General features: G+C 32.9%; 10 protein-coding genes and 2 pseudogenes across 12 annotated transcripts, besides 3 other annotated features; 8 read left to right on the forward strand and 4 right to left on the reverse strand.

Moving 5' to 3' along the window:
• Positions 1-53: 53 nt before the first annotated feature.
• TVAGG3_0309920 (uncharacterized protein) lies at positions 54-907 on the forward strand (the record flags this gene model as incomplete). The annotated part of the gene is made up of 1 exon (XM_001322216.1): positions 54-878. The coding sequence occupies one exon, from the start codon at positions 54-56 to the stop codon at positions 876-878; it is 825 nt and encodes a 274-aa protein (XP_001322251.1).
• A 1,392-nt stretch (positions 908-2,299) lies between these two features.
• Positions 2,300-2,447, reverse strand: TVAGG3_0309930 (uncharacterized protein; the record flags this gene model as incomplete). The annotated part of the gene is made up of 1 exon (XM_001322215.2): positions 2,300-2,446. A coding segment is annotated over one exon (147 nt), but the record flags the coding sequence as incomplete, so codon positions are not given.
• A 3,680-nt stretch (positions 2,448-6,127) lies between these two features.
• On the reverse strand, positions 6,128-6,923 carry TVAGG3_0309940 (uncharacterized protein; the record flags this gene model as incomplete). Its single annotated transcript, XM_001285057.1, has 1 exon — positions 6,533-6,865. The coding sequence occupies one exon, from the start codon at positions 6,863-6,865 to the stop codon at positions 6,533-6,535; it is 333 nt and encodes a 110-aa protein (XP_001285058.1).
• A 135-nt stretch (positions 6,924-7,058) lies between these two features.
• TVAGG3_0309950 (uncharacterized protein) lies at positions 7,059-8,389 on the forward strand (the record flags this gene model as incomplete). Its single annotated transcript, XM_001285056.1, has 1 exon — positions 7,215-7,607. One exon carries the CDS (start codon positions 7,215-7,217, stop codon positions 7,605-7,607), a length of 393 nt encoding a protein of 130 aa, XP_001285057.1.
• Positions 8,390-8,710: 321 nt separating this feature from the next.
• On the reverse strand, positions 8,711-9,784 carry TVAGG3_0309960 (uncharacterized protein; the record flags this gene model as incomplete). Its single annotated transcript, XM_051229781.1, has 1 exon — positions 9,379-9,771. One exon carries the CDS (start codon positions 9,769-9,771, stop codon positions 9,379-9,381), a length of 393 nt encoding a protein of 130 aa, XP_051099511.1.
• A 2,994-nt stretch (positions 9,785-12,778) lies between these two features.
• On the forward strand, positions 12,779-13,279 carry TVAGG3_0309970 (uncharacterized protein; the record flags this gene model as incomplete). Its single annotated transcript, XM_051229782.1, has 1 exon — positions 12,779-12,976. A coding segment is annotated over one exon (198 nt), but the record flags the coding sequence as incomplete, so codon positions are not given.
• Positions 13,280-15,527: 2,248 nt separating this feature from the next.
• Positions 15,528-15,667: a mobile genetic element.
• Positions 15,664-15,760: a terminal%2Cinverted (terminal inverted repeat of Maverick-3 transposon ID:TVAGG3_0309990).
• Positions 15,664-26,921: part of a mobile genetic element that runs on past the window's edge.
• On the forward strand, positions 16,940-17,302 carry TVAGG3_0310000 (uncharacterized protein; the record flags this gene model as incomplete). Its single annotated transcript, XM_051229783.1, has 1 exon — positions 16,940-17,302. The coding sequence occupies one exon, from the start codon at positions 16,940-16,942 to the stop codon at positions 17,300-17,302; it is 363 nt and encodes a 120-aa protein (XP_051099513.1).
• Positions 17,321-17,563, forward strand: TVAGG3_0310010 (serine threonine-protein phosphatase family; the record flags this gene model as incomplete). The annotated part of the gene is made up of 1 exon (XM_051229784.1): positions 17,321-17,563. One exon carries the CDS (start codon positions 17,321-17,323, stop codon positions 17,561-17,563), a length of 243 nt encoding a protein of 80 aa, XP_051099514.1.
• TVAGG3_0310020 (uncharacterized protein) lies at positions 17,568-18,416 on the reverse strand (the record flags this gene model as incomplete). Its single annotated transcript, XM_051229785.1, has 1 exon — positions 17,568-18,416. One exon carries the CDS (start codon positions 18,414-18,416, stop codon positions 17,568-17,570), a length of 849 nt encoding a protein of 282 aa, XP_051099515.1.
• On the forward strand, positions 19,276-19,665 carry TVAGG3_0310030 (phage tail repeat-like family; the record flags this gene model as incomplete). Its single annotated transcript, XM_001317709.2, has 1 exon — positions 19,276-19,665. The coding sequence occupies one exon, from the start codon at positions 19,276-19,278 to the stop codon at positions 19,663-19,665; it is 390 nt and encodes a 129-aa protein (XP_001317744.2).
• On the forward strand, positions 25,063-25,392 carry TVAGG3_0310040 (annotated as a pseudogene). The gene has a single exon. A coding segment is annotated over exon 1 (330 nt).
• On the forward strand, positions 26,080-26,671 carry TVAGG3_0310050 (annotated as a pseudogene). Its single transcript has one exon. A coding segment is annotated over exon 1 (592 nt).

Here is a 26,921-nt window from a genome sequence, read left to right on the forward strand (position 1 = left end):
CGTTACAGGAAATTGGATAAATCTTATCTGGCATTTGCCAAAAAGTGACAAAAATGCCAAAGAAACGGGAAAAAGTTTCAAAACCAAAAAAGGAAATTGTTGACCAAAATGAAGCGAAAGTAAATAGAATCGGCATAACATTTGCTATTTCGGCTCTTGTTATTTTTATTGGAGTTATTATTTCAAATTTCGATTTCAGATCTCTTTTCAAGACAGAGGAGATATTAGATTCGTCAGTAGTAGCAGACCAAGTATTCCAGAAAGCAATAAAAGCACTCCAAAATCCTAAAAATAGTGTAAATTTGGTGACTTCAATTATTGACGTCGGAAAAATGATCAATCAAACTATATATCACGAAAAAGTTTTGAGTTTACTTAAATCGACACAATTTGTGGAAAAAGCATGGTCAGCTATCAATTTAATTTCAAATGATTGCTATTTAGCTGACAACAGTCTTAAAGCATCTACGATTCTCTACATCCTGCATGATGCTGCTATTATAGGAGCGAATATTGATGTAGAACCACAAGTAATTTCAAAAGTTCTCCAAAATTGCGAGAAATTGGAAGATCCACCAAACGTTCTTCTTAAAACAATAGACATTATAGCTAAAAATAAGAAAGTTCCATCATCAATTATTCCTAGTTTGATGAAATATTCGGACTCACTTGGTTTTGGTCCATGGACTAAAACTATTGCTAGTATTATGTCTAATATTGATGTTGATTCTTCAAATGAAGCCTATTTTACCTCATTCCTTGATTTTTCATCGAAATCAAGAGAATCATGGGGAAAAGATTTTCAAAAGTATTATTGCAAGTTAGTTGGTCATTCTAAGTATACAAAATCTGGTGATATATGCACAGATAATCAATGATAATAAGAATAAAAACTTTGTAAATAAACCCATTTTCCTATTTAAAGTCTCCCTATCATTTTTCTGCCCCAATATTGAGTGAACCTGTATCAAAATATTGAAGCTCTCGAGACAGCAATGTCAGGCAAAAAAAAATATCTCACGATCATATAGTAAGATTGCTCAATGCAAGAGAAAAATCCGAAGTAGACGCACTTCATACAGCTGCTGGCGAAGTTACAAAGAGAAACTTCCACAACGAAGTTTCTGTTCGTGGAATTGTCGAATTTTCAAATGCCTGCGAAAAGCGATGCCATTACTGCGGTGTCAACGCATATGAGCCATTCTTAATTCCTCATGAAGCTATTCTTGGCTGCTGTGATTTTATGTGGAAGAAAGGATACCGAAATCTCGTTCTTCAATCAGGAGAAATCACATCGAGACAAAGGATGGATTGGGTTGCTTCTCTTTTGGATAAGATATTCGCCAAGTACGGCAAGTAAATTATAAATATAATATAGATAAATAAAGCTTCTTATTCATAATATTGTTACAAAAGATTAATTATCATACTATATGCGATTCTTTGTTTTGAACAATTTGGATCCATTTTTGAAATTTCATTTAGGATCGAAATAATATCACAAAATTGATGAACTCCACTCATTTTTGCATCATATTACTGTCATTTCGAGAGTGTAGATTTATTGATAAATTGCAATTCAAATATACATGCAAATTTGCATACAACTGTTTATCAAACGTGAAAATATTTATTTGTGCAGCTGTGATTCTCGTCTAAAAGTTGTTATTTTTGTACAACGTGGAATGAAATGTTCTACTATTTCTTTACTTTTATTATTTGGTGTATAATGATGCATTGTATTTCTATATTTTTCTTTTTCATTGACATTTGAACAATGTGAAATAAGAAATTTGCCTATTTCTATATTTATCTTTTTCATTGACATTTAGTTTTTAACGAAGTCAAATCTTAACTGAATTCTGTTTGATATGCTATTGACATTTGGACTATGTCATATAGAGAAATTTGCTTATTTCATATATATTTTAAACTACTGCTTCATGGAGAGAGGTTATTTCATTTATATATTATTTCAGTGCTTTTTGCATCATATGAAATCCGAATTTTCGAATTATATCTTCGAAGTAATATAAAAAGAAAGAGAAGTATCTGATACAGGGACATTAAATTATGCGCTATATGAAATAAGAAGTTCATCTGTTTCTTTATTATTATCAGCTGCCATATCGAGAGCAATTGTTGCATTTTTATCTTTTTCGTTGATGTTTGCATCATATGGAATAAGGAGCTTAACTATTTCTTTTCTATTTTTGCAATGTTACATAATGAAGAACTGCTTTTCATGTATATCTTTTTCGTTGATATTTTCACCTTGTGTAATAAGAAGTTCAACTGTTTACTTACTTTTATTACTTGTTGCATAATGAAGTGCCGTCTTTCCATATTTATTTTTTTCGTTGACGTTTGGACAATTGAAAATAAGAAGTTTAGCTACTTCTTTCCTATTATTCAATGCTGCAACATGAAGAACCGTTTTTTTTCCATCATGTAAACCTCGATGTCACTTTTGCGGCCTCGCTCCGCTCGGCCGCAAAAGTGACATCGAGGTTTATATGGATGGGTTCTATATATATACAGCTTGACCGGTAGAAAAGCGGATCGATTTTTATCAATAATTGGACATTCTATTTTTAATAAAATAAACATATATTTATATGGGAAATTAGGGAGATCTGAAACTCAAAAATTATTTTTGAATTTTAATATGATGAATGTAATTGTGATAATATGTACATTACAAATAAAATATTAATTCGGAACAACGATGAGATGTGATAAATTTGATTCTCTCAAAAATCAATTTTGGAGTTTTAATATTAATTTGTATCTTATATGCATATAGGATATATAATAATTTTAAAACATCAAAAAGTGACAATTTGCGGTTAGAAAAAGTCATCAAAACACTTTTTAATGATTTGATTTAACATATGCATAGACCATCTCTTTGATATTTAACTTCAATTTCCCGAAATGAAAAGGATTTGAACAAAAACAATTATTTTACGATCATTTTTTGTAAATTTTTTAAATTGAGACTGACATCTCTAAAATCATCTAAAAAATCCAAATATCAAATAAAATAATATCATTAAAATTCCTCTCAATTTAAAAAATTTTTATAAATTGAGACTTCAATCTCTAAAATCTTCTAAAAAATCCATATATCACAAAAAATCACGATATTATTTTTATTCTCAATTTCAAAAATTTTTTTTGTACTGACTTTCTTTTTCCATAACAGCATGGCAGAAATTTGAAACGAAGTTTCAAATTTCTCAATCTTGCATTCTGGGCACGTAAGTGCCCAGAATGCTAAAAGGCGCGTAGCGCCGTCTCTGAATATCAAATTTATTATAATTATTAATTTATGAAATTTCAAATAAAATCGATCTGTTATAACACACTGGTGCATGACAGCCTTGTCATTCATCTATCGGCGCGCGGAGCGCGCCGATAGATGATATATATATATAGAAGATTAATCGACATTTTTTCACAAGTAGTGTAACAATCAAAAACCATTTTTAAATATCTATTTTTTAAGACTTAGTTTTGATAGTTTTCACTCAAAAATTTTCATCATATTTAAAATAATATCATATTATTAATCTGAGCTATTTGATTGGCGCTTTGCGCTAATCAAATAGCGAAGATAATAACTTTTCAAATTATTTAATAATTTTTTATTATCAAAAGTCAAAATAAATCTGATGCTATTATGCTATATCTGATTGCAAATCGTAATTCGTTGAAATAAGTTTGCCGAACAAACAACCAAAGTTGTTCTCAAAGTATAATTAGCGGCGTGAAGCACCGCTTCCCAAACGATAGGCAAAGAGTTTTTGAAAAATTGAGAGAAATATTGTTTTTTCATGACACATTTTCATCTTTTCTTAACCAGACTTTCCGCACAAACTTCTAATGTATCACATTGATCTAATGCCTCATTGGTGTTCCATCATACCTTAAATGATTCACAATATGCCCATTTGGTTACAGATGAATTTTGAAAATTCTAAAATTCTAGATTTCCCTCTATAACAAGTTCTTTGTCATCGCATGCCTAATTAATCTTTAACTTTAGAGCTCCTCAATATCCTTACAAATTACATAATTTCCGAAATACTTTCTCAACAAATATCTATGATCGCATAGATATCAGATTACAATAAGACTATTAATGTTTCAAATACATTACAACCGTTTACTATAGCTAAGACATTTTCTTCATTTATGAACATGACTTCAGCTCTAATTTTGCCATGTAACAAACTGATGTAATATCTCATCGAAGTGTATTCATTTCACAACAAATTCTTAATAAATGCTTTGCTTTCAATATTTCTTTCGAAAAATCTCTAAAATCTCAAAGTGTTCTCTAAACCACTTCGATGGATATAAAAATCTCTCATATGTTTTACATAATAATCTTTGAAATATAATATTAATCGCACAAATTCAAATTTAATTGTATAAACTCATTTCCTATAATCATAATATATTTATTTTGCCGAAGTTGGCTGGGCTTGCCCGAAGGGCAAACCTGGCCAACTGAGGCCCGAAATTATATTATATCAAATTTGATTTTTTTGCCTAAAGAATTGTTGCAACTATATACATCCACGCTACATATCATTAAACTTTTTTTATTTCACTCTGACAAAAAGCTTCATGACATGCTTGTTTTTCATGTATATCTTTTTCATTGATATTTGAGCCTAACGAAGTAAGAAGTTCATCCCTTTCTTTACTATTACAAATTGATGCATAATGAAGAGCAATATTTCCATATTTGTCTTTTTCGTTGATATTTGCTCCATGTGAAATTAGAACTATTGTTATTTCTTTATTCTTTTTATATGTAGTAGTATGAAGAATTTGAGAATCTACAAATAGAGAGAAAGTATTTATGTTTATTGTAAGGTCCTTTTTTCATTTAAGGTACCCTATTCAAAAAATGAAAGGGGTCCCTCACAAAATTGAAGGGGTACCATTCAAATTCTATCGAAATAGTACCTTAATTAAAAAAGCTCTCAACCGGTACCATTCAAATTCCCTCAAAAATATTGAAAAGAGTTTAGGTATGCTGCTAGTATAGTTAGTAGCATCATACAGAATGCATAGACAAATTTTTTACTAATTATTTTTTCTTAGCAATTCAAATTCGAGATCGCTTAACTATGCTTAGAATCATAAGCATAATAATTTTGCAAAAGGTATGGGAATAATTTGAAAATTAATTTCAAAATTATTAATACTAGTGCAAGCTAGTGTAAGCATGTAAATGCATATTTGTGCACTGATTCGATACTCTTTTTTGGAAATTGTACTTTATCTTAAATTTCGAATGCAAATTTTTTGAATATGTGTATTGAAACTGTAACCTTTTGTCTAAGTTGCATTCTAATATAGCTCGAATTCTAAAAATGGGACTTTACTCCTCTTTCTTTGAGAAAATTTTAGACAATAGCCAAATTGCTAATTTTGTTGGAGTAATACCTGCATTGGGAGGTATAATATATTGTTCAGGGTTGAAACAAGGAGGTAGTTAGTGATAAAGCATAGTTACCACATGAAATGCAGTAAAATTTTGAGTCTAAACGTCTTTTAAACCATCAAGTATAAATTATAGAAAAAGATACTTTATATATAGTTAAAATAAAAATGATTAGAAAATAGCGTTTTTGATCAAAATTTCAAATTTTTATTTCCGAATATCTCTATTTGTGTCTAATTAGAGACATTTCTATAATTTTAGTGCGCAGCATATGCAATTCCTCTTTGGTTATTGCATTAATTTCTCAAAAAGAAAAAAGTCTTCAATAATTTTTTCAACAATACAGTACTAAAGCTAAGAACTTCTAAACACATGAAAAGTTATATCATTCTCGTTAATATGTAGATTATCAATGAAAAGAATATTGTGAAATTTGAATATTTTTTAAAATAGAATGTAGAAATACTTATCAATGCTTAAAATAGAGATATGTGAGAGCTAGATCCGTATTTATTTACGTTTTCGTGCATATTTTGAATATCAAATTAAATTAATTTTGAAGATTTTAGCATCTAAAAGTATTTAATGCCCCTATACAAGCAAGGTAATTCTTACATGTCTTAGTAAGTCCAAACTTAATGTTTTATGATATGGGCCTGACCTCTCCATATGGTGACGATAGAAATTGAATAGGGTACCTAAATAAAAAAAAGGAGTTTAATTGGGAATTGTAAAAAGACTTTAAAATTCAATATTTGTTCAAATATCAAATATTTACTATAAAAAAAGAATATAATTTTTGTTCTTCTTCTTCTTCTTTTGTTTTTTTATAATTATTTTGTTTTTATGGCCTTTTGGATATATATATATGGGCCTAATAATATTTGGGATAATATACTATCCCATTTTTTTTAATATAATAATTTTTTGTTTTGTTTTCGTGCATTTAACAAAATGGAAGCACAAGCTCCAATAAATTGCAAAGGCAATGAGTTCAAGTATTAGGATAACAATGAACTCATATATGGTTGCCTTGCTTTGATATCACAAGGTGCGTGATATCGATTTTTATAAACTTTTATATAAGTATTGAGCGTCAACGATAAGGTCGTGTGCAAATTCGTCAACTCTCGGGTATAAATTTGAATCCCAAAATCCGCAAACTTCGGAAATTTGAGATTTTGTAACGTCAATAGATGCATATGATTCATCTTCGACTATAACATAAAGGTCTGGATATTCGTCTAAATTAGGAACTTTGTTTTGACTTCCGAAAAGTTCATTGAACTGTGAACGAAGCCAAAGTTTCAGACTATTCTCCGAAACTTTGAACTTGATGATGAACTCGAATATGTTCATCTCAATTTGATGGTGGGATCCACAAACGCTAGTTGCAGACATCAAATATAATTTCAAGCTGCCAAGAAAAATTTTTCAAAAAATTTAAAATTTGATAAAGTGCTATAATCATTATCTTAAGATCGAATCATTAATAAAATAATACAATGAGCACTCAAAACTTTTGAATGTATTTGAAACTTTTTTTAGTCAAATTTTTCTCAATATTGTTTAAGTATACAACTAGCTGTTGATTTATCATGAAAAAATTCTAGTCAAAAAAAAACATCACTTTTTTTTTAATATTATATTATCACTATTTATACTATCGTAACAAGTATGATAAATTTTTCGAAAATTTTTAAAAAATCCAGACTATCGTTTTGTCAAACAAAATCATTTTTTTCATCATATGTGCAGTGCTAAGCGTATTATGAAAAGTATCACATGGGACTTTGGAGGTTCTAACGAAACTATATACGAATGCAATAGCAAAGGTAAACTTATTCTAAGTAAGAAAAACCCACGCACACAGAAACAGATGTCATCAGATTTAGCTAAATTCTATAACCCTTCATTGGAATCATTTACTCCTATGAATATTCCTATGCATCCTATTGATTTTCCTGCTCCTTTAATAGTCCAAGAACAAAAGCAACAAGAAGTAGAACAACAATATGAACTACAATCATTTGGAGAAATTGCGGATGTTGATCTTTGCAAAGACGACTTCATTCTCGATAATTCATTCGAAAATACTCTTAATGACGAAGAATTTTTTTTTGAGACTTTTGATGTTATTTGAGGATTTCATATCCTTTTCCTTTTATTTCTTTTTCATTTTTACTGGGCATTGGCAATCCCATTTTTTAAAAGTGCCTTAAAAAAACTAATTTATAAAAAAACATAAGTTTTTTTTTTAGTTTTTTAATTATCACACATACTTTTTTTCAAGCTTATTACAAAACTTGAACATGTTGTTTTAGATCATGCTATATTCATTCAAAATGAAATATTTAATACGCATGATATATTGTCAATTTCGTCATAAAATGAAGGACAACGCTCAATACTTTAGAAAATAAAGTAGTTTCACTATGAATTTCATACAATTTCTTTAGATATTGATGTATTAACAGTTTTATGACGACGATCACAACTGCACAAGTAATTACGTTCGTCTTGATAAACAGTTTTATGGATTTAATTTCTATAATAAAATTTATTTTATTATTATTTATATAATATATACACACATATTTATTCAAACAAGGTTTACATAGCAGATGTAGAGCTTTGGCGTGTAATTTCGAAATTGAACACTCCAACTTTGTCTCTTGAAATGTAAGAAACGTTAGAATTTGAGATTTTAGAAGTTCTTGACTTTGATGAGACTTTACTTTGTGTTGATATTTTACTATGTACTGAGGTATCATCTTTCTCTATCTTTTGAGGAATAGATTTTTGTTTAGAAGTCTTCTTTGATATTTTACCATTGCAAATATATCTCGCGTTTAATGCTCTGTTCATCGATTCTTCGTTATAGAATTGAGCGACTGCACATCCTCTCAAGAGTTTGACTCTGAAAACTTGACCGAATAATGATAATTCCTCGTATAATTCTCTTTCTGATGTAAAATTACCACCCGAGATGAAAATAGAAAACAATTCTTCATTTTGGATGTTGATAACATCATAACCGCAAATGTTTGCATAAAGAACTTGACCATCAACTTTCGTGTAATTGATACCGTATATTAAGTTAAATGCACCAATATATGATAAAACTGATACATTTGCACATTTCCTTCTTCCGTCTGATGATACGAAAACTTCAACTTTTGATATTTCTCCTGTAAATTTCTTGCAATACATGTGTACAGATTTTCTTGTTGCAGTAGGATGGATTCTAAACAAAAATCTATTCCTCAAAAGATAGAGAAAGATGATACCTCAGTACATAGTAAAATATCAACACAAAGTAAAGTCTCATCAAAGTCAAGAACTTCTAAAATCTCAAATTCTAACGTTTCTTACATTTCAAGAGACAAAGTTGGAGTGTTCAATTTCGAAATTACACGCCAAAGCTCTACATCTGCTATGTAAACCTTGTTTGAATAAATATGTGTGTATATATTATATAAATAATAATAAAATAAATTTTATTATAGAAATTAAATCCATAAAACTGTTTATCAAGACGAACGTAATTACTTGTGCAGTTGTGATCGTCGTCATAAAACTGTTAATACATCAATATCTAAAGAAATTGTATGAAATTCATAGTGAAACTACTTTATTTTCTAAAGTATTGAGCGTTGTCCTTCATTTTATGACGAAATTGACAATATATCATGCGTATTAAATATTTCATTTTGAATGAATATAGCATGATCTAAAACAACATGTTCAAGTTTTGTAATAAGCTTGAAAAAAAGTATGTGTGATAATTAAAAAACTAAAAAAAAAACTTATGTTTTTTTATAAATTAGTTTTTTTAAGGCACTTTTAAAAAATGGGATTGCCAATGCCCAGTAAAAATGAAAAAGAAATAAAAGGAAAAGGATATGAAATCCTCAAATAACATCAAAAGTCTCAAAAAAAAATTCTTCGTCATTAAGAGTATTTTCGAATGAATTATCGAGAATGAAGTCGTCTTTGCAAAGATCAACATCCGCAATTTCTCCAAATGATTGTAGTTCATATTGTTGTTCTACTTCTTGTTGCTTTTGTTCTTGGACTATTAAAGGAGCAGGAAAATCAATAGGATGCATAGGAATATTCATAGGAGTAAATGATTCCAATGAAGGGTTATAGAATTTAGCTAAATCTGATGACATCTGTTTCTGTGTGCGTGGGTTTTTCTTACTTAGAATAAGTTTACCTTTGCTATTGCATTCGTATATAGTTTCGTTAGAACCTCCAAAGTCCCATGTGATACTTTTCATAATACGCTTAGCACTGCACATATGATGAAAAAAATGATTTTGTTTGACAAAACGATAGTCTGGATTTTTTAAAAATTTTCGAAAAATTTATCATACTTGTTACGATAGTATAAATAGTGATAATATAATATTAAAAAAAAAGTGATGTTTTTTTTTTGACTAGAATTTTTTCATGATAAATCAACAGCTAGTTGTATACTTAAACAATATTGAGAAAAATTTGACTAAAAAAAGTTTCAAATACATTCAAAAGTTTTGAGTGCTCATTGTATTATTTTATTAATGATTCGATCTTAAGATAATGATTATAGCACTTTATCAAATTTTAAATTTTTTGAAAAATTTTTCTTGGCAGCTTGAAATTATATTTGATGTCTGCAACTAGCGTTTGTGGATCCCACCATCAAATTGAGATGAACATATTCGAGTTCATCATCAAGCTCAAAGTTTCGGAGAATAGTCTGAAACTTTGGCTTCGTTCACAGTTCAATGAACTTTTCGGAAGTCAAAACAAAGGGGTTGTGCCATGTGAGGTGAAAATCACCATACACCGATTGGACCTTTTTTAAAAAAAGATATGGTGAGTATTTGATTTGTTCCTTGGTATTTTGCACGCAGATAGACTAGGGTAATGCCGATCATTTCGTGTAGGAATTACGTAAAAAATTATGACCCAAGTTATTCACATTATAAAATTATATAAAGTGTGTCTAATTTCAATAATATTCATATGACCTTATAGTATGGTACCTATATAATAATAATACATATAGTTTATAGTAATATCTCAGTTTTTATAGTTTGATATCTTATTAATTATGATCAATATGTGTGTATTAGTGTATATTTTACATGGTGCATATAGACTTGTGTTAGACACACACATTTATATATATTAAAATGAAAAATACGCAGATAATAAGGATCTCAAGATGTGATGCCGAGCATCTGCTACTTATTTGGGGGTAAGCAGCAGATGCTGGCATATATGTGTCATAGCAAGTGTATCTATGCTAATAGATTACACTTGCTATGACTTTCCCCGAATCTCAAGATGATTCCGGGAAAAACAGTAATAACCTCTCAAAATGTTCGTTTCAATATCATAAAGCTGAGAAATGGGCTTTGACCTTGAGAAAAGGCCCATTTCCCAGCTTTATGATGAATTTTAGTTATCATTGCGAGTGTCTGCTGTAAATCTCGGTTGAAGCAGCAGGCACTCGCAACCGTATTCCACGGCAAGTGTATTGATGGTGTTGGAATGCACTTGCCGTGGCTTTTGTACAATCTCGTGATCTTACTGGAGTGAGCGGCAATGGAAGCCAAAACCACTCCACTCAGTACCAGAAAGCTATGAAGGAAGTCCTAACCTAGAGAAAGGGCTTCCTTCATAGCTTTCTGGGTGACATGAGATTTGTAATTGTTGAACATTGAGTATTTTGCAGGCTCTGGCCTTTGCTTGGGCCAGAGCTTCGTATTTGGATGTTCCCAGGGCCGGATTCCTCTCCTGCCGCCCTAGATCAGGACGGCATTTGAGAAAGCCGGCCCTGAGGACAGTAAGCGAAGCCCTGGCCTTTGCTAGGGCCAGAGCCTGTATTTGTATGTCTTTCAGGGCCGAGTTCTTGCGAGACCGTCGACATGATCGACGATCATCGCAAAACTCGGCCCTGAGGATTGTATTTGCAGGCTCTGGCCTTAGCAATGGCCAGAGCTTGTGATTTTAATGAAGAGCCAAGTTCCTCTCGGATCGGGCCTAATGAGGACGACCGTCGAGGAACTTGGCTCTGAGCTGATGAATTGTAAACTCTGGCCTCGATGAAGGCCAGAGTTTTTAAGGGAATGTTTTGATGGGATGAGCCTATGCTCAGTAAGCTCATCCCATCAAAACATTCGTTTAAAAATTGAATTAAAAATTATCGTATGCATTGAAAAATTAAAAAAATAAAAATGAACAATATTATTATATAATGAGAATAGAATAAATTATCATAAAATTGAATAAAATTATCCAAAAAAATTGAAAATTTTAAAAATTAAATAAAAAATAACAAATTTCATAAGAAAATTAAGGAATAGAGAAATATTAGATAGAAAGAGTATGTTTATTTATGATTATAAGATTGAAATAATGAGATTTTGAGAGTTTTAAGAAGAATGTGATCTTTATATTTTTTTGGAGGAAGGTTTTACAAGAAAGGAGTTAACAAATGCAGGGTATTGTCCCTTTACCCTGCATTTGTAAACTCCTTTCTCGAATTGAAATTCGATGTTTAACATTCTTTGAAAAAAGTGCAAGCTATTCGAGAAAGGAGTTTACAAATGCAGGGTAAAGGAACAATACCCTGCATTTGTAAACTCCTTTCTCGAATTGAAATTCGATGAATCACATTCAAGTGAAAAAGTGCAAGCAATTCCTGATTTGCTCATATAGGTGCAGGGTGCCAGTGATAGACCCTGCATATATATGTGCAGAATGGGAAAAGTGTTTGCAACATTCGCATCGAACGGTAAAAGTGCAAGCTTTTCCCATTCTGCACATATAGGTGCAGGGTGCCAGTGATAGACCCTACACCTATGTGTACAGAATGGAAAAACTATCTACTTTGAATATTCTGCATCGGAATCTCTTGGTCAATATACAATTAAATACAATGATCACATCGATATTCGGAGATACAAGATAAGTATCTCCAAATGCCGATGTGATCATATATGATTGTCGATAAAAATTTGAAATCTCAAATAAGATGCAGATTAAAAAATGGATATGTGACCAAAATGAGTTTACAAACACAATATAGAGTATATATATAGATACCTCATTGTATTCAAAATGAAATAAAACAAAACTTTTGAAATTCATATCTTATATAAAACACATTATTCCTCAATACTATATGAGTAAATATGGCTTGATTAGTATAGATATATGCACATATATTTGGCCCCCAATATAAATTCTATGTTTTCGGGAAAGCAAAAGGTCCAATCGGTGTATGATAAATTTCACCTCACATGGCACCGCCCCCAAAACAAAGTTCCTAATTTAGACGAACACCTAGACCTTTATGTTATAGTCGAAGATGAATCATATGCATCTATTGACGTTACAAAATCTCAAATTTCCGAAGTTTGCGGATTTTGGGATTCAAATTTATACCCGAGAGTTGACGAATTTGCACACGACCTTATCGTTGACGCTCAATACTTATATAAAAGTTTATAAAAATCGATATCACGCACCTTGTGATATCAAAGCAAGGCAACCATATATGAGTTCATTGTTATCCTAATACTTGAACTCATTGCCTTTGCAATTTATTGGAGCTTGTGCTTCCATTTTGTTAAATGCACGAAAACAAAACAAAAAAATATTTATAATAAAAAGGGATACAATATTATCCCAAATATTATTAGGCCCAAATATATATATATATCCAAAAGGCCAAAAACAAAATCATAATAAAAAAACAAAAGAAGAAGAAGAAGAACAAAAATTATATTCTTTTTTTATAGTAAATATTTGATATTTGAACAAATATTGAATTTTAAAGTCTGAGTCTATATTAAAAAGTGACTTTTTTTTAATATGACCTCTCAAATTTTTATCACTTTTTCATCAATTAATGAGCGGAGGATATTGGGATTTAGTTTCAACAATTGTAATAGTGCAGCTATAAAATATAGAATATACAGATGCATCTAAATGAATTTGGTGCTGTTTTCTTATTTTTCTTAAATAGATCACAATTGATTACAAATATATCCTTAATAAATGAGCAATTGCATTCTATTATATAAAAGAGCAATCTTATTACTTTATTGTCCACTTATGCAGAGCATTACTAGACGTATTTTTTTTATGAATGAATATAGAGATTATAAAATATTGTCTGACAATAGTTTTTCAAAGGGTATTTTGCTATTTTACTTAAATATTAAAAGATACTGTATCAATAATCTTTAAAAACAAATCATTGAAAAAAAATATTAAATAAAAAAAGTATTATATAAAATAAATTGCAGGCCCTGGTCTATAATGAGGCCACAGATTTGTATTTATCGATTCCTGGGCTGGATTCCTCTCCTGCCGCCAAGAACAAGACGGCAATTGAGAAAAACGGCCCTGAGATTAGGAAGCGAAGCTTTGGCCTCAGCAACAGCCAGATCCTGTATCCATAGGTGTTTCAGGGCTGAGGAGAGAGGAGACCGTCCTTGATAATGGTGATCTCCCTCAAACTCGGCCCTGAGGATTAACCTTGCAGACTCTGGCATCAAGAAAGGCTAGAGCTTCGTATTTAATGATCCCAGGGGCCGGATTCCGCTGAGAATTGTCCGTGATGTGGAAATTCTCAGAAAACTCAGCCTCTAGGACTGTATTGGAAGACTTGGCCTCATAAGGCTCCAGAGCATGCATGTTCCTTTCTTTCATGGCAGAGTTTTAACTTGGTCGTCCTCATGAGGGACTATCAGGTAGAAACTACACCATGAGGATTGTACTTGCAGACCATGGCCTCTGCAGAGACCAAAGCTTCGAATTTACTGCTTCCCAGGGCCGGACTTCTCTCCTGCCGCCCTAGATCAGGACGGCATTTGAGAAAGCTGGCCCTGAGAATTGTATGCGAGGCCCTGGTTCCTGTTGAGGCCAGAACCTTTGTCTATTGGTCTTTCAGGGCCGAGAGGAGATGGGATCGTCAAAAATGCGGACGATCTCCCTCAAACTCGGCCCTGAGGATTGTATTTGCAGGCTCTGGTCTCAGAAAAAGGCCAGCGCTTCCTATAAACGCTCTCTCGGGACTGGATTCCTCTCCGGCCGCCCCGAATCAGGGCGGTCTTTGAGGAAACCAGCCCCGAGGATTGCTTGCGAAGCTCTGGCATTTTCTGAGGCCAGAGCTTGTGAATTTCATTCAGTGCCAAGTTCCTCTCGGATCGATCCTAATGAGGACGACCTTCGAGGAACTTGGCACTGAGGTGATGAATTATGAACTCTGGCCTTGATGAAGGCCAGAGTTTTGATGCAATATCTTGATGGGATGAGCTTATGCTCAGTAAGCTCATCCCATCAAAACATTCGTTTAAAAATTGAATGAAAAATTATCGTATGTATTGAAATTTTTAAATAATAAACTTGAATAAAATTATTATATATAAAGAATAGAATGAAATAAATCCGAAATTGAATAAAAATTTCCAAAAAAAAATTGAAAATTCTGAAATTCAAAGAAAAAACTACAAATTTCATAGGAAAAATAAAGAATTTAAAAATTTTGTATTTATAAAGTATCAATATTTATGATCAAAATGAGAAAGTGAGTATTATTTGAGAATTTTATGCTAAATGTGATATTTATAATTTATTAAAATGAAATTATTGATGAAAGGAAGTTGCGTTTGCAATGTAATAGGATAATAGCTTACAAATTTAAACTCCTTTCCAAAATAAAATAACGACGTGATATTCTTCATGTAAAATACGTCATTTTTCAGTTCTTCACACATAAATGCAGGGTACAAGTGATGTACCCTGCACTTATATGTGCACAATTGGAAAAGTATTAGTCACATTCGCATCGAAAGGAAAAGTAAGCCAATTTCCAGATCTGACTACATGGATGCAAGAGCATATAGTAACCCGCTGCAACCATGCACTCAGTCCTGGAATTGAGAATTACACATTCACATTCAAATAAAAATATGGGAAACATGGTTATATAATGTAGGTAGATGAGGACTACCTTGAAGAAAGTCCTCATCTACATACATTATAGCCTAATTTTGGCGCGTAAAGGGTTGGCGTCCTAAGGCGTCCTGATGTAAACTATTCAATTTTTGAGAAGTTTACACCATAATTGAATAGTTTATGGCGTCCTGAGAGGAGATTTCAATGGGTATGGCGTCCTAAAAAAATAGAAGAAAAAAAAAAAAAAAAAAAAAAAAAAAAGGTAGTGGGGCTTCCAGGCACTTCGTGCCCTCTAGCCCCGAAGATGTTTAGTATAAATGAAGTTCTTATATACGGGTCTTCCAGGAGCTTTTCACAAATTATATATGTTTTCATGTTTTGTCAAGACTTCTTCGTAAAATCAGACAAAAATAATGTTTAGGGTAGAAGGTTAGATATAACCTCTTTTCTAACCTCTTTTCTACCCTCTTGAATTTTCAAGACTTCTTCGTACATGTTTTGTCACTTTTCTGTCACTTTTCAGGAAAAAACATTTTTATTATATATATAAAATGAATTTTACAAAACCACCGTTACCCTTCTTTGGAAATAAGAGTAGATGTAAAGATATTCTATTGAGAGAACTTAAGAAACTACCGAATGGTCTAACATTTGTAGACTTGTTCGGTGGAAGTTTCTATATATCTCATTTGTGCCATACAATATTCCCAGACTCAAAGATTATATGCAATGACTTCGACAACTATATGGACCGTCTCAAACATATACCAGACACAAACAAAATATTGAAAGAGTTAAAAGAAAAGATACCTATAGGTAAGATGGAACGTATACCATTAGATAAGAAAAATACTGTCAGAGAGGTTTTGAAAAAGGCAGAGTATATTGACTGGGATAGTATATCTGCTAGACTATTATATAGTGGTGCTATAAGAGTTCATGACATTGAAACACTTATGTCAAAAGTTTTATATCTTAACTATACAAATGTTTTCAAAGAGAACATAGAAAAATATATTGAGGGTATAGAGTTTGTGAGATGTCATTGGACAGAGTTGTATGAAAAATATAAAGACAAGGAAAATGTTTTCTTTATAGTGGACCCGCCGTTCTATAACACATGGGATTTTCAATACCAAGTAGACTGGACTTTGAGAGACTCTTTAGAAACTTTAGACGTTTTACATAACCATCTATGCTTTTACTTTACATCCGATAAAAGTGGTTTGGAAAGTGTCATGAGATGGTTAGAGGACATACATGACTATGAGTTTAGATATGACAAGATAGAATATGAGAGAGGTCCTATAAACTGGAGAAAGTGTCATAACAAAGAAATTTTATTAGTAAGTAAATGTGGTTTGAAATAGGACTACTTGTTTTAGGTTTTTTCCATTGTGTCATTTATTTATTTGACGTGGCAGAAAAGTACAGAGAATATGAAGATGAACCAATGCCTGCAAATGTTCAGTATATGTACTCGTAAGAGATATTTTTATCTAATATTAAATGGACGCACAGAACTTAGCGAATGCACAGCAACCTGGACAACCAAACCCAGAGAATATTCCAAATGAAGTTAGAATACAAACTGCAATGGCAAACTATGGTCAAGTGCCAACAGATGTACAAATGCAAACTGCCATGTCAAATGACGCTGCGTTAGGTTTGCCACCATGGTATGCAAATATGAGATGGAAAGAGTTTTATACAAACCCTGAAGTGGGATATAAACAACTTTATGCAGATGACGCGAACACAGGAGTTGACCCAGAATATGTTTTCTACCAGAGGAGAAACAGAATGTATGAGCTCCAGTTAAAGAATGCTATGGAACTCAACAGGAAACGTAAGAGACTAGGCGGACATTAGATTTTTACATATAGTAAAATGGGTTTCTTCAGTAGTATTGGAAACTTCTTTCGAAATGTTGGAAGAGGTATATGGAATGGAATAAAATCTGTCGGAAGAGGAGTATGGAACGGAGTCAAAAATATTGGTAAAAGAGTAGGTCAGTTCGTTGGTATTATACCTAAAGACCCTGAACCAGAAGAGCAAGCTCCTGTTATACAACAGCCTGAACCTGCACCACAGTCTAGTTGGCAACCAAATCCAACACCTCAACCGTATTAAAAAATTATATTTTTATCGTTCGATAGTAGTTGTATATGAAACTAAGTTCTAAGTAAAACGCATGGTATAATGGAATTATTCTTTTTCTTCCATCTGTAGTAAACCATACTTGAAAGTCTGAAATACTTCCACTTGGTGGTTCGTATAACTTTGTAGGTTTTTCGTAAAAGTCATTTGCCAAGCATAAGAAAGAGTTTTGGGCGCCAGAAAATGAAGCATGAACAATAATAGCAGCTGGGTCGAAAACATCTTTAAATAAATATGGTTCATCTCTTGCATATCGACTGTAAATATTTGCTAAAGGAAGTTCGACTTTCTGATTTAACATTCTTTGCAAATAATACCATGACATTGCAGTGAATTCTGTATATATTTGTTCGTCTTTCTTTGGATTGTCTTCGTAGATTTGAAATGACACTTGTGAATTTTGTTTGTCATATACAATTCTCACATAAAGTGTGCTCTCGGTATTTGCATATTCATCAGCATATTTTGCATAACATGAATTTATTTTATCTTCTATATTTTTTAACGCAGTCTGTAGAGAAGATGAAAGGTCAACTTGTATTAGCTCAATTTCTTCCCACATTTTTCGTTTCCCTTCAGATATATAATCTATATGAAACCTTACAATAAATGGAAAACTTTTATCTTCTACAGACACAAACTTCATTCTACGAAAGCCAATAGCTTTTGTGACAGATGGGTCTCTTAACCATCTTAATGGGTAGTCAAAACGATAGCCTTCATGCTTTACGGTCTCTGTCTCAAACTTTTGACCGACATTAGTAAAAAGTTCATCTAATGGTTTAGTTGTAGCAACTCTTGAATTTTCTTTTTCTATTGGAAGCATATTTTATCTAGAATAAAAATGTCAAATGAAACAGCGTCTATGAGAGAAATAAAACACAACCGACAACTCATTATACAAGCTCTAAATAAGAACACAACAAACTTTTCAAACTATTCTAAGATATCTGAGTCATTGAAAGAAGGAAACTTAAAACTGACATTAAACCCAATGACAGATGAGTTTCTGTTTCAAGACAATAAGAACCATACTGTTTGTATAAATCCAACAAAACGAACTTTAAACGAGAAACCTATAGATGAACTTCTTTTGAAAGCAGATGTTGACAACAAAGCTGACAAAGAGTATGTAGATGCAACAAGAGACTATATTCTCGCATGGACAGATAGAACATACCCACAAAAACATCATACACATAACATCTATGACGTAGATGAACTACCAGCAATGTTAGATGACAAAGCAGATAAAACATATGTTGACAATAAAATGTCAAGTGAAGTGACAAGAGCTGACAAAGAATATTCTAAAAAGACTCATACACATACCATTGCAAATATTACAAACTTACAAGAAACTTAAACAGGAAAAGTGACGTTGGACATACACACGATTTCTTCGCAACTGTTGGTATAGAAAATATTGAAGGAACGGTTGAAGGAGCTGGTGGGGATGTATTAGATTGGAAACCTCCTAACTTTCCACAAGGTTTAACATCGGAAGAAGACATAACAACGATGAGATACATTAGATGTAGAAATGTTATGTCATGGAGGATGAAAACAAAGTTAAATTCACTGCTCAAGATTTATATGATAAAAAAGCTGACAAAACAGAGCTTCAAACATTAAAGACAGAAATACTTCAAACCATTTACCCAGTTGGTTCTATTTACACGTCAATGAACTCTACCAGACCAGAAGTAGTACTTGGTTTTGGAACTTGGACTCAAATACTCGAAAGTTTTTTGTATTGTGCACACACTCCAAAGAAAACAGGTGGAAGTAAAACGATATCTGTCGACAACTTGCCACCACATAGTCATTCTGGTACAACAAACTTTTCTGGCGACCATAGCCACTCATTAAGAGACCACCCATTATACAACTCAGAGTATGAAGCTGGCTATGACGTTTTATCTCCAGATTATAACCATTCAGCAAAAAAGACTTTTCGACAAACTGAACCAGGAGGAAACCACCAACATACTTTTACAACAACATCTACAGGACTAGGTAAAAAATACATGCCACCTTACATGACAGTTTGTGCATGGTATAGAATTGCTTAGTCGTCATTTTCAACTTCTTTAGCATATTCGTCAGGAGTTGTCTTATATTTGTTAGGAACTGTCTTTGAAAGTATACCACCTTGAACTTTGACAAGTTTGAAACGAGGTCTGACAATAGTAGTTTTATCTTCTGCTTGCAGTGTGTACATTTTGCCATGTTTGCCTAAAACTTCATAATATTCTCTTGTATACTTTCTTCTATTTTACGAACACGAATGCGAGTACCTGTCGAGTTCCCATTGTTGTCATAGTCAATAGTATTTTCATATGGGTCGCGTTTAGGTATTTCTATTTTTACTTTGTCACCTTTCTTAAGTTTGAAGCCTGGCATTCTTTCTTGTTTGTCTCTTTTGACTAAACTATTAAATATATAGTCTTTCTCTAAGTCAGGGTTGTTTTCATTTCTTCGGGGGAGTGGTTTCCCAAACCTTTTTGTTTACGGCTATTGTAAATATTTTAAACTTGTTCATCTTTGCCATGGAGAAATGTCATATTTTGTCGTCATATGACATTTCATCTACTCACCACCTTGTGGTTGGTTTAAGTCTCTTAAGATTTTTATACAACTGTCAATGACACCAAGAGCAGAATGGTTTTGGTCGACAATGAATATTGGTTTACATTTTTTGAACGCAGATAGTTTTTAATATCATCTGATTTGAAAGAACTTTCACAGTCAGATGTCAGTTTTGTTGGATGGTATTTGTCAACGAATATTGTCAAAGCAGTTTTCACATCTAAATATTTTGGACCATAATGGTATGGCTTCACAGTATCTTGTGTTTTGACCGACAAATATTAGCCAGTATGGAGGTCCATCTTCTCTATACCTCGGAATGTTTTCCAAGATATCCATAAACCAAGCATTTGGTGTTGAACTAAAGATTTTTATCATGAGTGCTTTCTTGTTGCCTTAGAACATAGGGTCTTGTTTGGATTCGTCATTTTTTAACCCATAAGAAATGGGTTTATTTGGCGCATTAGCAGGAGTTGCAATCCAGATTTTTGCCCGCAGTGGGAACAATAGCAGAGGTGCATTTGGAATTGGAAGGAAGATTTGAGTACATTAGGTATACTGAAGAGAAAGCACAACCTATTATACAAACTGTACAGAAAGGTTGGGAGGTAGCACGAGATGCAGCAAATCTTATTCCAAATCCTGAAACAAGAGGAAAAGTTCAAGGATGGATGGACAATGTAGAAGGAAGCAGGAAACTACTATAACAAGCAAATGACTACTATAACCAAGCAGGACACTATTATGGACCAAGGTGAAAGATTCTTTAACAGAGGATAACCATGCACAACAAATGGGTAAACAATAACAACCTCAACCGCCTCAACGTGGGGAATGTAAAGTTTTTACTGAGATGAATGAACAATACAGCATTGAGACAAATGTTCAAGATGGATTTGTCGACTTCCAGCAGTTACACAACCACGTGTTTGTCAAGTCCCTATACTCAGGAAGTTTTAGACCGACTTAAAAAACCTAAACAACCAGTTGAAAACAAACCAAACTAAAATTTTTTACTGAGATGAAATGACCGAAGAAGTTGAAACGGTAGATTTGACACCACAAACAAAAAGTTCAGAACCATTGTCAAAACCTGTCAAAGAACTTACAGATGAAAGAGAAAAATTCAATAATAGAAAGTGCCAGGTCTGAAATACAAACCCTAACTACAAAGTCACTTTTCATAGAAATGGAACGGCTAGTATCTCAAAAAGAAACAGACTCTCACAAATAAAATATTGAAGTCTGAAGGAGCTTTCGAGACAACAGATGGAAAAGTTTACTTCACTGACCAACAGTTCATTATAGAACATCTCATTGACTTAGAGTCGAAATATTCTAAACTTTACAACAAACATAAAAAGTTGAAAGGAAAACAAAAACAAATGGATATGATATTTATGAAGATGTTGACGACACAACCATACCTGCAAGTGAGGTTAAAGTCAGAGGAACCGAAAAGTGACGAAAAACCGATAGAAGAAGGGAAGCCACAAAACTGAAGAAAAACCAAAACCAAAGGTTAGTTTCCAAACTAAACCAAGTCAACCTTCATTAGCTGGTATGGGTTGGCGTCAAAGACTTATGGCAGCAGGCGGTTACGTAAAGTAAAGAAAAAAAAACATTTTTTATTTTTATAAAAATGCCCATATAGAATGGATAGAAAATCTGCTAGAATAAAGCAGAGTTAGAAAGATATGTTGGAAAGTTTCAAAGAAGTTTAAATATAGGAAGGGAAGACCCATAAAAGTCTATGACAAATTGTCTGGTCTTCGCTATGAAATGGACTTGGAAACAGCACGCGCAATTATCCAAACAGACTAGAGAGTTAGAAAGAAGAACGTTTAATGGACATGCCTTTCATATGTTAGGGCTCAAGTTGAAGGACACGACGCTTTGCCAGGTTCTACTGGAAACATGACGAACAATTGCATCCTTTGAGAAGGAAAAAAGGAAAAGGTGAAGACAAACATGCTCCCATGGAAAGAACAAGATATGCATATGAAAAGTACCGTGAAGTTAGAAGTCAAATTACATCTGGTCGAACCTTTACAGTAAACTTTGACGAAGGAAAGAACAAAGAAGGCTTCATGGGAGTACTTGCTGCCATACAAGACGGAAATAAGAAAGGATACAATCTCAGATTGACCATAACAGATTTGGACGGTCACATTTACTATGCACATGGCAATGTCACAACAGCCGCACAACTTCTTGACGCTTTCAAGACTACAAAGAGAGAACAAAGTTTGACTCCGACTCAGACATTTTGAATGCAATTGAAGGAATTGCAAGTGTAAATTTGAATGGTACCAACTAACCCTCAAGCAGTCAGACAACATGCTGGATACTTCCCGTTCATAAATAAGTCTGACATTGACTTGACAAGGTATGGAATTTACATTCAATTGAAACAATTGTCAATGAACCTTGTATTCTTACATGTCTCAGGAACTCTGGTCTTGTTACAGAAGAGAAGATGAAGTATCTTGAGTCATGTGTGAAGACAGGTAACATTCTTAGAGGTCAATTGGCAAAAATTGCACCGTTTGGCAAATGTCAATATCCGAGTTAACATACCTACAGCTAAAGGTTCTTCAATGACGACTATGTTGTTGACTTCAAATTACATGGTTGAAGATTGTAATTGTCCACAACCACTTCATGTTGAACGAAAGTCTTACAAACCCATTGTTCGGAAAAGGCAAGTGCAACATTGTCAGAGCTGTAAACATTCTTTTCGAGAAAGGTTTGTTGAACAATTCCAGATGACAAGCTGACAGAAACTTTTGTACCAAAAGACGAAACAAACTTTTCATTGTTAGCAAGACCAAAAGTTGTTCCAGACAAAGTTCTAGCACAAAAGAAGTACACAGTTCCAAAAGGAGTTGGATTGTTCGGATACCAACCTGAACCAGAAGAACTTCCAATGAGGTTGCAAGAACTTCAAGATGCTATAAACAAACTTCCATTGAGACATCCAATTGACGTCAAATTGTATTGGAGAGCATCTGAGTTAGGTCAGAAGGTTTTATATGAAACAGGTTGCTTCGACGATGTTTATGAGATAACAGGAGAAGTTTCTCAGAAGATAAGAGACTCACTTGAATTTCCACAAACTGACCAATTGGTTGCGACAAGTTCGACTCAAACGAAAAGATATACTATGTCGACCTTAACGCTGCATACATGAGGTTCGTCCAATATATCCCGACTGGAATTCCAAACGAAGACGGTGAGTTCCAGGAAGGAACTATACAGTTGGAAAAGTCATACAACAACTGTATGATATTAGGAAAGCTTCAAACCCCAAACTTGCAATGACACTCAAATTGCTTATGAATTCGACATGGGGATATTCCATTAAGAAACCTCAAGAGATGAAGAGTAAACATTATGAGAAGGTCGACAACTTTGTTGAAAGGTTTTCTCCTTTTGTTTTGAAGTACGAATTCACTCAAGGTCAAAGTGGCTTAGTAACCACATTAAAACCTATTGTCGAACATTGGTCTTACCCTCAGTTCGCAAAGCAGTCCTTGACAACTACAAATTCTTCTCCGAAGTCAAATCCAAAGTGAAGGTTTACTATGAGAACATTGACGCACTCATGACGAACGAAGAAGGATACAACAACTCATTGAAATGGGCATGGTCGTGAAAAGATGGGCTGTTTTAAGCTAGATAAGGTATTTTCTGAAGTTCATGTCCTCTCCAAGCGTAAGTACTGGGGCGATACTTGAAGACGCACAAAGAATAAAACATTGCATGAAATAAAAAATTTTTATTTGAAATGTACGCTGAGTTTGTTGGAGAAGACCGTTGGGAAACTTGTTTGTTAGATGAGAAATATGAAATGGCATACCATTTTAAAACAATATATTTTCATATATTAAATGCTTCAGGTTGAAAAACAAAGAAAAAAGTAGCAGATACAAAAACCGTTAGACTATATCTTTACAAATGCTGGTAGGACTATTTCAGATGAAGAAATTTCATCCGACATACAGGTTTGATTATCCAATTCGTTGGCTTCAAAGTCCTTCAGATGCAAAGGCAATAGGATTTAGAAAAGTTTTGTTTTCAAAAAGATAACGCATTTATGTTCGCAGTATATTTTCATGGGCAGTATAAAGGTTCTGATGGTCTAATAGACAAATTTGACGAAATGAGAATCTTTACAGTTCGTTCAGACGAAAGTCTTGAGAAAACTCTAAATGACTTTCAACTCAAATGAACAAATATTATTGGGAATTTCAAGAAAAATACGACTCTTTACTAAATGGAACATACTATCTGAAACTAGAATATGACAAGATGAACTCCACCGTTTCATTTCAAAAGATTGAAATTAACCCTCCAAGAGATACAGAGTTTTTTATTGGAAAGTAGACAAACGTTCTTGGGCACAATTTCTTCGGTTACTAAACCAGAACGAACATTACCACCAGATGGTCCATTTAAATTTATACTTCCACAGCAGATTTGACAGTTTATAGAAACGTGTTTGACCCTCAAAATGTTATGTGTCATGCAAGTTTCAGTTCAAGCAACAATAGTTTTCTATGTATTGGTAAGGACTTTTATGACTTTGCTTCTAAATTCTACGAACCACCTAGTAACAGTTTCTCTGACTTTCAAGTTTGGTTCACAACAAATGGTGTGCAACATATTGTTCCATTGTACTACGACTTTTATCTCGAATTGTCTTTCATATATAACTACGGAGAAGTGCTGAAAAAGTATTGAAAAAAGAGGTGGAGCCAAAAATGGCTCGACCTCAAAAAAGCATTTTGAAGAATATACCACCCGCGGAATTCCGCGGGTTGCTTTTTATACAATGTTAATGCAGGAATTCCCGATGAATCAAACAGGTTAGAGGAATGTATGTAGACCCAAGACTCGTAAACTATATTGCAATGTGGGCTTCTCCAAAATATTGTATAGCAGTTGGAAAAATTATGGACTCCATAGACAAGAAAGTTCATGAGAAGTTAGATGAAGAAGAACTTGAAGATACAGTAGAGAATGCAAAACCTTTGTTTGAAGAAGAAGTTAGAAAAATGCATGAAAAACAAATAGAACATGAACGTGAGATATGTTCTGGTTATAGAGACTCTCCATACGAACTAGACCAATGGAACAGAAGATTTAAAGAGAGAATTTAGAGAATATGAACTCGCTAAAATTTCATTAGAAGCTGCAGAAAAGAAGTTAAAAGTTTGGGGTCGTTTTGTACAAAAATATTGTGAGTAAATGAACCATTTTATTTCGACAAAAATATATTTTAGGGTAGAAGGTTAGATATAACCTGTCTTCTACCCTCTTTTCTACCCTCATGAATTTTCATGAATTTCATCGTAAATGCTTGTTTTGAGGTCGAGCCACTTTTGGCTCCACCGTATTCTTTCAACCAAAACTCATGAATTCGGCAAAAATATATTTTAGGGTAGAAGGTTAGATATAACCTCTTTTCTAACCTCTTTTCTACCCTCTTGAATTTGTCATGAGTTTTCCCGAAATAAAAAATAAAGTTGGTTTTTTTAAAAAAATATTTTTTTATTTTTATTGTAAGAACATGTTAGCAACAACAGCACCAAAACTCGTTAGTCATGAACCCAACTTCAATGTTAGTAGAAATGAAAAGCTTCATTCCTTCTTCATATACTTTTGAAACAGAAATCCAGAAGATAAAGCAGGAACTTTTAACAAGTACTTTGGACTGTTGTGCGAAAGATGAACAAAATGAAGAATATCTTTAGAAATGCAGGATATTATTGACCATCTACCTAAACTTCCTGAAATACAACAACAAAAGCTTACTATTCCAGAATTCGATGAAATAGAAGTCAAAGCAACTGACTCAGTAGAAATAAAGAAGTTCATACGAAAGGTTAACTATGAGTTTCTTGGATTTCATTGCAACCACAAAGTCATGGACAAAGATTGCGATATGGTATATAAGAACATCTCTGACATATACAAATCTGGGGAGTTTAAGACCTACGACAACTTTGTTCGTTAGTTGCTGAATGTGTATGGCAGATAAGAGATAAAGATAGAAGAGGTAAGATATGGAACGAACAGATAAAACCAGCAACTTTTGAGTTAAAGAAAACCATTGACGCCTTAGTCATACTAGCAGGTAAGGTTTCAGAATATAACGCAAAAATGAACCCACAATGTTCTAAATGTAAGGCAGCAATTAGGAAATATAACTACTCCGTCAAAGAGATAGAACGTATGAGAAACGACTATGCTGACTTAAAGAGGGAGGCAGAGAAACCAGCAGAAGATAAAATGGACATGTTGACATTTCTAAACAAAAACTATCCAACAGCAGAAGATTTCCTTCTATCTGATGTCAAGAAGAAATATAAAGAAACATTCGGCATAGTTAAAACATTCGATGTACTGACAGAAGAAATAGAAGCTACGAAATTGTTTAGAATTTCACGAATTCACAATGTTTACCATGTAAAACGCTTATAAAATAACTGGGGTAGAAAAGAGGGTAGAAAGGAGGTTAGATATACCCTTCTACCCTAAAATATATTTTTATTGAAAAATGACCAAATTTCATGAATTTCCTTAAGATAGAAAAAATAAAATTAACGCTAGTTTTTTATAAAATATTTTTTTTATTTTGTATGTAAGAACAGAAATGTTAAACATTGAGTTTGAAACAGTTAAAAAGATAGACAATGAGACCAAAGTGGTTAGAATAGGTGATTTAAACGTA

Source organism: Trichomonas vaginalis, chromosome V (assembly GCF_026262505.1).
Source record: "Trichomonas vaginalis G3 chromosome V, whole genome shotgun sequence".
Classification (NCBI taxonomy): Eukaryota; Parabasalia; order Trichomonadida; family Trichomonadidae; genus Trichomonas; species Trichomonas vaginalis.